At 42.0% G+C, this 12423-nt stretch overlaps 1 protein-coding gene across 1 annotated transcript; it reads left to right on the forward strand.

Moving 5' to 3' along the window:
* Positions 1-316: 316 nt before the first annotated feature.
* On the forward strand, positions 317-11984 carry LOC143298867 (uncharacterized). Its single transcript, XM_076611870.1, has 4 exons — positions 317-463; positions 2894-3013; positions 3693-5136; positions 7452-11984. Exons 1-4 carry the CDS (start codon positions 323-325, stop codon positions 7859-7861), a joined length of 2115 nt encoding a protein of 704 aa, XP_076467985.1. The 5' UTR covers positions 317-322; the 3' UTR covers positions 7862-11984.
* Positions 11985-12423: the final 439 nt, after the last annotated feature.

Raw genomic sequence — 12423 nt, forward strand, 5'->3', positions numbered from 1 at the left:
CACGCCAATTAATTCTAATTTCACAGCTCACGGTTAAAGGGAAGCAATACTTATTCGTGGGAATGAAAACTTTGAAAACCTGCTGAGTTTTCTCCCATGGCTTGATCAGCGCACAATAAATCAATCAATATTTCAAAATGAAATAACTTTAAAGTGGAAATAGAAACAGTGTCCTAAACCTATTAAACTACAAACACAAAAAAACCGTGAGCAAGAATTTTAGCAAGCACATGTGAAATCTCGAAAGCACACCATCACAGCTCAAAACTGTGTCACGTGATTGAAATCGAAACTAGCAGAACTGAACCCGGAAGTTTTGAAAATGGCGACTGGAAGTGCTGAGGAAGACACAACCTGCAGTGTGTGCTTGGAACTGTTTGAAGGACGCCGACCCAAAATCTTGCCGTGTAAACACACGTTCTGCCTTCCTTGTTTAAAGGATTTAGTGGACAGAGAAAGTGAGGTAAGGCGGCGTTTTCGATGATTGTGTCGTTTATCGGATGACCAGGAAACTCCATTCAGTGTCAGACCCATTAGTCTGAGGGGTCTGCTGCCCTTGGGGAAAGGTGGGGTGGGGCAGGGCAGTGTTCGCTATCGCAGTATTGTCCAAAAACATCAAGATACATGGATTTGTTAAAGAAAGAAATGCACGTGCAAAAATGCTGGCAAGCACTTATTCCTCTAGGAAATCACATCTCGTAACAGAAACCGAAACTGAAATTCGAATGAAAGCAGGAAACGACGCTCAAGCAAAAACAACAACAACAACAATCTTCTTCTTCTTCACATTATTATTAGTATTAGTAGGAATAGCCGTAGTAAATGTTATGCAGTAGAACTAGAAGCATGAGTAAATAATGTAGAACCTAAAACAGTTAAAGCCCTTCAAACAGGCCTTTATTTATTAGAATCAGAATACCTTTATTATCTCGTAGAGAGATTTAGTGTGGTGAAGTCTGTTATACATACAAACTATAAGCAAAACTGTAAAATTTGGCATACAACATATACATAAAAAATAACACTCACTCAGTCCTAGCAAAGCAAGTCTGATAACTCTCCATCATTTAAAACACACACTTGTGTATACATATGCATGAGTACGCACACACCCGCTGGTATGCAAGCACCCATGCATCCTTATTGTATATTCACATGCACAAAGTATCAAATGAATATAGTGTGAAATCAATATGAATTGATACTAATCTGTAAAACATACAACCAAATTTTAAACAAACATTACATAGGACTACGAGCATCAACCACATGCATATAAACATCCATTCATCAAGTCATGAAAGCATCAGCTTACATCATTACTGAGATCAGCATCCCTATAGTAAAATTAGACAATCTCAGTTCAAAATCAAACTCAGAAAATTAAAAATCACAGTCAAGTAACACTAACATCCTTATAGAATAAACAGAACTTACACTTCATAAGAAAAAAAAAATCTCTTACCCCCCCCCCCCCCCAGCCCCCCTCCCTCCCCCCTCTCTTCCTTGCATTCATCCATTCATCCACACACATGGAGGCATGCACGCATACGCACACCACACACATACACACGCACACACACCAGTAATAGACCAGTTTTACGTTTCTTGGTGTGTGCAACAAAATTCAGTTATGTTTCATCATCAAAGTGGAACTCTTGGACAGCTGTCCCACAACAAGAGTGACAATCCTCCACAGATATCACCATGGAGTAGCTGCCAACAGCACCTCCTTCAAACCACACTCTGACCCACCAGTACGTCTGTCTGTCAGTCTGACACCAGCACCTCCTTCAAACCACACTCTGACCCACCAGTACGTCCGTCTGTCAGTCTGACACCAGCACCTCCTTCAAACCACACTCTGACCCACCAGTACGTCTGTCTGTCAGTCTGACACCAGCACCTCCTTCAAACCACACTCTGACCCACCAGTACGTCTGTCTGTCAGTCTGACACCGGCACCTCCTTCAAACCACACTCTGACCCACCAGCGGGTCTGTCCAGCAGTCCCACCAGGCATCATACCTTTTCCCTGCCATGAAGTCGGAGCAATCCTTTCTCCCATTGGGCGGTCAAGTTTGTTTATTGTTTGTTTATTTATTTATAGTCTGTTCATCTAAGATGATGATATCAGACTGATAATGAATGATATTATTTGGATTATTGTCATTTCTATCATAACGATGATTGTTAAGTTGAACCTGTTTCATCCACAGACACAGACAGCATCATTTATTTGGTTTTGTTAAGAATAAGTTTAATGTATAATTTACATGCTTAAGATTTTTGGTTGCAAATCCCTAAAAGATTACACTCTGTTGCATATATTTACATATTGATAGGAAATACAGGTCCGGAATGCTTGAAAAATGTTTTCCTTGTGAATGTCTTATGTTGTGACTATTTCAGTTAAGGGAATGGGGAAATGTGTTTTAGTCCAAGTCTTAGCTGTATACTATAACTGCCTTTCCTGTGCCTTTATTTCAATGAGTGCAGTAAAGATAATATTGTAAATTTTTCATGTAAGTATCTGAAGCTCTGAGCATATGACATATCTCTGCATTCCATCAGTAACTTTGTTGCTGTCTGTTGTACATGCTCAACATGTGTGTGTGTGTGAGTGTATGTGTGTGTGTGTGTGTGTGTGTGTGTGTGTGTGTGTGTGTGTGTGTGTGTGTGTACATACATTATATATATATATATATTATTATATATCTTAATTTTCCGAAAGATTTCAGGTCAAAATAGGGCAGACAGCATGTGAACTTTACGGCACAAGACAGATTATTGGAAAGATGTGAGAGCTGACCATGTTGTGCACAGAGTGGATCCAGAATCACAGGTAGTGTTGACACTGTCCTTGACTGTCATGTGTGGCTGTGTGTTTCAGACATGTGGCACTGGTGGACAAGACTGGGAAGAGGAAGGAGAGAGGTCAGCCAGAAGTCTGACGTGCCCCACCTGTCGTCGTGTCATTCCTGTCCCTGCTGGGGGCGTGACGGAATTCCAGGTAGACTGTTCTGACTGCAGGTGACAGGGTGGGGGTGTGACGGAATTGCAGGTAGACTGTTCTGACTGCAGGTGACAGGGTGGGGGTGTGACGGAATTCCAGGTAGACTGTTCTGACTGCAGGTGACAGGGTGGGGGTGTGACGGAATTCCAGGTAGACTGTTCTGACTGCAGGTGACAGGGTGGGGGTGTGACGGAATTCCAGGTATACTGTTCTGACTGCAGGTGACAGGGTGGAAAGAGTTAAATGGAAAGAGTTTGATATTTTAAATTTTTGTTGTGTCTCTCTCACTGATTTGTTAGAGATAAAAAGACAAACTGGTAAATTCTTAGCACAGAGAAAAGTGAATCACACTGCTGCACAGAATAATGTCAGTTTGTGATATTATATTCTTGCAAAAATGTGGAAGTTGTATTGTACTGAAATGTATTGTACTGATCTTTTGCCACAACAGATTTCTCTGTGTGAAATTCAGGCTGCTGTCTCCAGGTAGAGTGTGTTGTTACAGTGAGAACGCCACCTCTTTTTTGTTTTTGTTACCGCCTGCAAGTGTATTTGTTTTCCTATCAAAGTGGATTTTTCTACAGAATTTTGCCAAGAACAACCCTTTGTGATGGAGTGTGTGTCTGTGTGCGTGCATACACACTACATGTGTGTGTTTGTGTTTTCTGGTCTGCAGGCAAGCTTAAGCCTGGACACTGACTGCAGAGAAGAAGATCCCCTACCTGTGCTGTGCAGCCTGTGTGATGAAGATCAGAAAGCCCAGTTCCACTGCAGCAAATGCCAGAACAACTTCTGCTCTCGGTGTCGATGTTCTCATGACAAGCTCTGCAAAGGAATTCAGGTGACAGTGCTGCAGGACCCTTCAGACACAGCCAGCTCAGCACAGAGCCCAACAAGCTGTCAGGTGGAGGAGCAGCTGAAGATGGTTGACGACGCCATGAAGAAACTGACAGAAGAAGAGTGTCAGCTGAACCAGGAGAGAAGAGCCGTGGATTACAGCATCAACGTTCGCTACACCACTCTGCTGTGCCATGCTGCTGATGCACGTGACGCCTGTCTGGTCAGTCTGAGAGACGAGTGTGATGCTATGACTGAGCAGCTTCACTCCAGCATGACAGAAGCGCGGCAAACACGGGACACGCTTCAGCAACAACTGTCACCGTCACAGCCAGCTCCTGTGTCAGCGGCCCAGCTGAGAGCGGCACTGTTCCTGCAGGGAGAAGCTCAGATGATCCTGAACAGGAAGCTGGACAGCGCTGCACTGCTCAGACATGAGGTGGAAGACAACACTCCCCTGATGATCAACACTCTGCAGTCGTTCATGGGGAAAGTCGTCAGGTCCACCCAGTCTCCAGACCCTGCCCACAGCAAGGCAGCTTCAGGATCACGGGGCTTTCAGGCTGACCCAGGAACTGCGTCATCAATGGGGACACATCCAAGGAGCCTGGATGATCTGTACAAGAAGTTTGAAGATTTGGCGGGTCGGGTCACCTCGCTGCAGTCTACCAACACTCTGCTTACACAACATGTGACTGTGCTGAGTAATGCCAACAGCAAACTGTCATCAGAGCAAAGCACTCTGCAAAAAGGAGTGACCACTCTGAAAGACCAGAACATGAAACTGACCAGTGACCAGGCGGCCCTGCAGAGAGAGATGGCAGCCCTGAGAGATAAAAACGTCATTGTTCACCAGGACCTGGCTGGGCTGACAGCAGGAAAGGACAAAGTGAGTGCAGACCTGGCCAAGCTTCACAGTGATGTGGTCTCCATGCAGACAGAGATTTCCATGCAGCAGACGGACATCATCCAACTGAAGGCTGATCATAGTGCTGTTGACTCCAAGCTCACCAGTGTCCAGACAGACATCACAGCTTTACAGGCAGACAGCGCCATGGTAAAGAATGATGTCAGCCAGCTGAAGACCGACTGCAGTGAGCTGAAGTCCGACATGGCCAAGGTCCACAAGAGCATTTCTGATCTTGAGGGAGACCACTCTGCCCTGCAAACTGACATGACAACATCCAAAAACCAGATTGTCTCCCTGGAGCTGAAGACGAAGTCAGTCCAGGATTCATTGCAAGACAACATGAAGACACTGACTGCTCTGGAAACCCGGTGTGGTGAGTGACACTCTCTGTCAGTATCTCTGTCCATGTCTCTGTCTGTGTCTTTGTGGTGGTGATTCTTCATGTTCAAAACAATATTGTGGAGAGACTCACTTATGTGTTTGGACTTGGTTGCTTCTTTCCAGATTTGGTGGCCACTTTGGGGACAGTTGGAATCTGTTGTTGACACTGATGTTGATGTTGATGCTGCCCTGTGGCAGTGCATGGTGGAAGCTTGTCAAGTGAGGGTTGACCAGTGTGGGCGGTCAGCAGCTGCATCTTCCAGTTCCTGTGACTGGAGGTTGCAACACTGGAGGTTGGTGTTGACAGTGTCCCATTTCTGTGTTCAGTCCTAGCTTCTGTTCACACTGGCAAGCTGCCCATACAGAAGTGTTGAGGACATGTGGTACTGCTCCATCCTGATGACATGTGCCACCCACCAGAGCTGTGCCTTGATGAGCATTGCTTCAGTGCTGGTGGAGTCTGCTCTGTCCAGGACTTCAAAGACTTTCTTGTGTACTTTTGGGTCCAAAGGAAATAAGTTATGTGGAGTCTGTTCTGTTCATTCCTGCCAGCACAAGAGACATTCACCTGACTGTCCAGTGTGTGTGTGTGTGCTGCTGGTGATTGTGTCCTGTTCTCAGACAGATGCTCACCTCTTTCTCTGGTCCCAACAGATGAGGGTTGTGTTGAGGGCTGTGACAGGGGTGTGGCAGCTGTCATCTCCCCTTCAGGTGTGCCTTGATGATAGTGTGGGCGTCACCAAGGGACAGCAGGCTGTGGGTCTGCTGACTGTGTGCTGCTTCCTTGGCCAGTGTGTCTGCTGTGTTGTTGCCTGTCATTCTGCAGTGTGCTGGTACCCAGTGTAGCACGGCTTTCAGTACAGCGGTCACAAGGGCAGTGAGGGCTGCAAGGGGAGGACTCCGCTCCTTGTTGTGGGAGTTGTCAGGGGCTGGGAGTGCAGAGAGAGTGTCAGAGAACAGAACCACCTGTCCTGTTGTCCTTGCTGAGCTGTGCCACAGTGCTGTGACGACCTCACACAGTCACAGGGTTTCTGGGCAAGGAAGTTGGTGGCCTACCTGCCTGTTGGAAAAGCCAGTTGTTGATCACCAACATTTGATGAACCTTAGAGGATGCTCTCCTCCAGAAGTGAGGTACAGTGTCTCTGGATGGAACCCCAAAGTGATGGCCATGTCATCCTGGGAGGACAGATCAGGTTTGGATGATTCTGATGTTATTGGTGCTGAATTAGGAATCAGAACATCATACTGCAGTGTGTGACCATAGTCAGAGATCACATTCAGGCAGTATGTCCTGTCTCCCTGTGTTCAAGTGATGGAGTTTGCCACCAATTTTGGAGTAAAAAAAATCTGGAAATAACCGTTCATTTTGACTTTGATTGGAATCAAGATAACACTTTTACACAGTGTGTTTTGTTTGTTTGTTTTGATTATACAAATACAGTAATGGATCTTACTCATCAGTGTGTTTTTTTGTTTGTTTTTATTATACAAATACAGTAATGGATCTTACTCATCAGTGTGTTTTTTTGTTTGTTTTGATTATACAAATACAGTAATGGATCTTACTCATCAGTGTGTTTTTTTGTTTGTTTTGATTATACAAATACAGTAATGGATCTTACTCATCAGTGTGTTTTTTTGTTTGTTTTGATTATACAAATACAGTAATGGATCTTACTCATCAGTGTGTTTTTTTGTTTGTTTTGATTATACAAATACAGTAATGGATCTTACTCATCAGTGTGGTTTTTTGTTTGTTTTTATTATACAAATACAGTAATGGATCTTACTCATCAGTGTGTTTTTTTTGTTTTTATTATACAAATACAGTAATTGATCCCTGTAAAAAGCAAAAGATTGAAAAAAAGAATGAAAACAAAATCAACAAAACCCCACACAAAATGTTCCTTTCGTTTACATTTCATGACCTTGGATTTGTGTGTGTGTGCTGTGTGTGTGTGTGTGTGTGTGTGGGGGGGGGGGGGGCGGGGGGAGGGTTGGGGGGGGGGCTTATAAATATATCAGTCTGCATGCTTTGACATCTTGAAATTGAAGCTCTGAGAGAGAGAGAGAGAGAGAGAGAGAGAGAGAGAGAGAGAGAAAGTTTGCATGCTTGTGTCTGTTAGTGTGACTCAGTGTGTGTGTGTGTGTGTGTGTAGTAGAGTATGCATGTGTGTGTGTGTGTGTGTGTGTGTGTGTGACAGAGAGAGAGAGGCACAGAGACAGAGTGGTTCTGTTTTGTCTGTCTGTATATATGTAGACAACACTCTGAGAACTCATATACACTATATGATATTTTCCTTCCAGCAACAGCCAACACCCAAGTTGCATTCCATGCACTTCTGTCAGAGGAAGTGACCACATATCATGAGAGGCAGACCCTGATCTGTGACGAGGTCATCACCAGTGTGGGGGGTGGCTATGACCCAAGCACAGGACAGTTCACCGCTCCACTGCCTGGACTGTACTGCTTCATGGCCACCACCTGTCCCCGTAAGGATAGTATCGAGAAAAAAGCCGCACTTCACATTGTGTTAGATGGTGAACGGAAATGTTTTGTGCGCTCTTCTGGCAAGAGCTGGTCAACAGGGCACACTGTGGTGAAGATGAAGGCTGGCCAGAAGGTGTGGCTTAGATCTGGGGATAAAGAAGAATACACATTCAGTGAAAGGTGGTGGACCACTTTCACTGGAATGCTGCTGCAGGCCAGTGCCTGAACATCTGAAACTTTTGATGTGTACACATCCACACCCCTGCTACACTTCTGCTACACACTTTTATAGCAGACCAACAGAACGGCAGCCGTATTGGGGGTTAGACTGGAAACGTTTTTGCTTTGTTTGACAAGTTTGCAACTAGAAAAATGAAAGGTTGATGAAATTGTTAGATTGTAGACCAGCTTTGTGTTAAGTGAAAATGTTGTGCAGAACAATGTCCATGGTCGTGGTGTTTTTCTCATTGGTGTCAAATACTCTCATAGTGATGATGTTGGACTATACCAGACTTTGAGTATAGCAGTGAAGGAACATGTTGTCATGCAGTCAGTTAAGTGACAAGGACAAAACGGAAAGTACAGGTTTATACTTGTTCTGTTCAAGAAAGTAAAGAGCAAAGGTAAGAGAGCAAATGATTAACAAACAATAAACTTACAAAGAGTGACGATTCTCTTCATACACAAGTTGCAGTGTCTGGGTTTGTTCCAGTGTACCTTTTTATTTACCTGTGTGCTAGCTGAATCAGTAGCATAAGCAGCATAGACTTGAAGTTATGTTCTATACAAGGATAGATATTAAGAAATGTAATTTCAACTCAAGAGAGAGAATCTGTTCAAGTGGATATCAGAATATGTTACAAAACACTTATTTTGATATCATTTTAGTGTTGCGTTGCCAGGAAACTTGACTATTCAATATATATATAGAGAGAATGTAATGTTCTTGTAATAGTTAAAATAGAAATATAAAAAAGTGTTTAATCTAAAAGCAGTTGGAGTGTAATTTGAAAATGAAAGATGATTAACGTTAATGACAGTGTGAACAGTGTGTGGGTACTCTTGAATTCCACTCACACACACACACACACACACACACACACACACATATATATATATATATCTGAATTCTGATCCACCCTCTGCCTCTGTTAGTGTTACCCAGGAACCCAGTGTGTTGCCTGTTATCTGGATGTGGAGATCAAACAACCAAGTTCTGCATGTGTGGGTACATTGTTTTTATTATTATTATTATCATTATTATTATAGTTATTTTCATAATGTGAGCCAGCCACATGTATATACTTGCAACGTTTTTTTTAAATTTTTTATGTCATTTAGATGAGAGAATACATTGTATCTCTTTCAAGTGACAACAGGCTGTTTCTTTGATCTTTGTGTGAAATCCAGGCTGTTCTCCCTCACCACAATGCAGCAACACATTTTTGTTGATATTGTCTTCTTTTCCTGTATGTATATTGATCTGGGGTTTTCTTTGCCAAAGGGAATTTTTCTGTAGAATTTTATGCCAGGGACAACTTTCCTTCTGCTGTGGGTTCTTTCATGTGCCCTTGCTGCATGTTATGCTCGGAACTTTGATTTACTGTTTAGCCTGAAAGACTAGCACTCAGGCCACCCACTCAATGTTCAGTGTTCTTGGTTGACCTGAATTTGGGACCCCCACTTTCTGATCAGGGGCTCTGTCCAATCGGCCACCAGTGGAAGACAGGGTTGGAAGAAGGCGGAAGACTACAGTGGAAGAAAGTGGAAGGCTGAAAAAGGTGGAAATGTCAAGTTGATTGTGTGCCATAATCTCTGGAACAAAAAACAAAAAAAAACCTCCAAAACATTTTTCAGAACTCTTTTCTCAGTGCTGAACTGATGCCAGCCTGTTTAAGGTGGACAGTGTTTTGGTTGATTTGCAAGACAGACTTGTGCATTGAAAAATGTTATCATGTTTAATGAAAAATGACCACAAAAAGTTTGTATTGATCCGTGGTTTGTACAACACTGGGTCCACATGAACATGAAATATCAGCATATTTCTGGCAGAGATGACAATTTTTTTTAGGGTGGATGGAAGTGGACATTAATTATCAATTTTTTTTTTATTGGGTGTAATCAGTGTTATCAATGTTAAGCCCATTTTATGTGTGTGGTTTCTCATTGCTACACACACACACACACACATACACACACACACACACACACACACACACACACACACACGTGCATATGCTCACACACACACATTGTTTTATATATATATATATATATATATAGACACAGAGAGAGAGAGAGAGAGAGAGTATATCCTTTTTCTATGCAATGTTTCCTTTTTATACTTCTCCTCTCTTTATTTTTCTGGTCATTGTGCCATCTCCATGTTCAGTACACAAATGCAGAAGAATTAAATTGATTTCATCAATGGTACTGACTGGATTCAGTAAGCTTGTTAAAATCCTGCTTTAGAAGTGCATACGATAAAGATACCATCAATATGTACTTATTTTGCTTATGTACAGATCACTATTCTACATGGTGTTATGTAGGTCATTAATTCAAGTAAACAGTGTTGGGTTTAATGAGTTTCCTTGAAGTACTCCCTTTAGTTGTATTACCTCTGTAGCTGGTCCTTTGTTGGGTGTTATGCTGGTTCTTCTTGTACATTACTCTGACCACTTCAAAACAGCCAAGTATACTTTCTACATTCTGATTATTGTTAACATTAGAGACCCAGATGTTAAGCAGTTATAAGATTATTTATGATATAATTGTGTAAGCTGCCCATTCACTTTGATTATTGTTAACATGAAAGAGTTGTGCCATATTTTTTTGATGATTTGTATAAATGATTGAAACAATTGTGTAACCTGTCCTTTTGCTTTGATGATTGTTTATCTATGTGTCTTAATGGTTTGTATGAATCACTGACATAATTTTGTTAACTGCTCTTTTGTTCTAATTATTTTTAACATGTGAGAATTGTGACATGTAATTAAAATAGATTTGAATAAATCAATGACTCAACCTGTCCTTTTATTTTGATTATTGTTAACATGAGAAAATTGTGCATATACCGTAGTAAAAAATGATATGTGTAAATCAGTGACATAATTGTTCCTGCCCTCTCACAATTACAAAAATACACTGTCACAACAAACACACTCGGGTACATGTTTGCACACATCCATGCAGGCAAAACTAAAACCAGAAAAGACTCTGGGGACATTCTTTTCAATTACAGTTCTGACAAAATGATAGCGTTCAATCTGGACAGCAGTTTGAAGAGACCAGAACTGTTTGAGTTTGAGTTTGTTTATTCCCATTAACTCTTTTGAGTCATAGAGAAACAAGGAAACATGGCAATAACAGGACGACGGCCACAGAGGAAGAGCAAGAATAATTTAAAAAGAAGAAACAAAATGGGGGATAATACAAATGGGGGGAAATAAAATGAAATAAAAGGCCAAATGTAATAATCAGTCTGGTACAATGCAATAGGAATGGACAAATGCACAGATCACAACTTATATTTACAATACGGCTCTGTATCTGACTAGTCGAGCCTGAATTGGGAACTGGGGGAGCATAGCATTAATAATGACATGGTGTAACAAAATAAAATACACAATAATTTGCATGTTATTTTAGCACCCATTTGCCAGTAATACTGGGATTGGTTTGATACATACAAGAGAAAAAAACCCATATATATATATATATATACATATACACATACACACACATATATACACATACATATACGCACATACTGCTGTGGCAGGCACAGTGAGCAGGGAGTGCACTCCTCTCTCTCTCTGTTCCCAGAGATTCCCCGTGAGTTGTCTCCCCAGGTTCTGTTGTATGAGCCTGTGAAAGTGGAGCAGAAAAGGTTTGTTTAACTTGATAGTCCTTACTGATCAACACACACACACACACACACACACACACACACACACACACATGCAAACAGACTTACACAGCATTTCTTACCTTTTCTTTCATCCATGTGTATGGTGTTGTATGCTTTGTATTTTCATCAGATTGAGGTATTCTGTATTCTGTACAGTTTGTGAATTTGTGATGAAAAAAAAATTGCATATTAATTATTATAGTTTGTGAATATATGCATATGTGATTTTAAGAATAATTTTTCAATCGTTGGGACCTGTTTTTGTTGATTTTTTACACAATCTCATGAAAAAAAAAAAGCTTGCTGAGAGTATTTTTTATACTCTGTGGTGTATTTTTGGTGCGGTGTGTGCGTGGTGTATGTATTGAGTGTGTGAGTTGTGTGTGGTGTATGTATGGTGTGATATGTGTGTGTGTGTGTGTGTGTCTGTGTGTGTGTGATGCCTGTGTGTCTTGTGTGTATGTGAGGAGCATGTATGGTGTGTATGTGGTGTGTGTGTGTGTGTGTGTGTGTGTGTGGTATGAGTGTATACATGCAATTAAACACCTTGAGCTAGACGTGTGGACAAAACAAGGTATCAGGCCATGTACTTTGTTTCCAGTTCTTGTGACAACACATGGAGAAGATCTGTCCCAAACTCAGGTGATCTAGATCTTCATACTTTTTTTTTTTTCAATGCCTGACTAAGCGCATTGGGTTACGCTGCTGGTCAGGCATCTGCTCGGCAGATGTGGTGTAGCATAAATGGATGAGTGACACCTCCTTGAGCTACTGATACTGATACTCCCCGCCCCCCACACACCCCTCCCCCACCCCCTCCCACACTCACTTCCTCCTTGCGGGGATGCCAGGTTTATTGAAAGTATCCCCAC

This window comes from Babylonia areolata, chromosome 24 (genome assembly GCF_041734735.1).
Source record: "Babylonia areolata isolate BAREFJ2019XMU chromosome 24, ASM4173473v1, whole genome shotgun sequence".
In the NCBI taxonomy this organism is placed as follows: domain Eukaryota; kingdom Metazoa; phylum Mollusca; class Gastropoda; order Neogastropoda; family Buccinidae; genus Babylonia; species Babylonia areolata.

Excerpts from the sequence above, each read along its gene's own strand:
- LOC143298867 (XM_076611870.1), top strand. The coding sequence starts at position 323 with ATGGCGACTGGAAGTGCTGAGGAAGACACAACCTGCAGTGTGTGCTTG. Across the intron at positions 3,014-3,692 it reads GGGGCGTGACGGAATTCCAG|GCAAGCTTAAGCCTGGACAC; the intron begins GTAGACTGTTCT and ends TCTGGTCTGCAG. Across the intron at positions 5,137-7,451 it reads TGCTCTGGAAACCCGGTGTG|CAACAGCCAACACCCAAGTT; the intron begins GTGAGTGACACT and ends TTTTCCTTCCAG.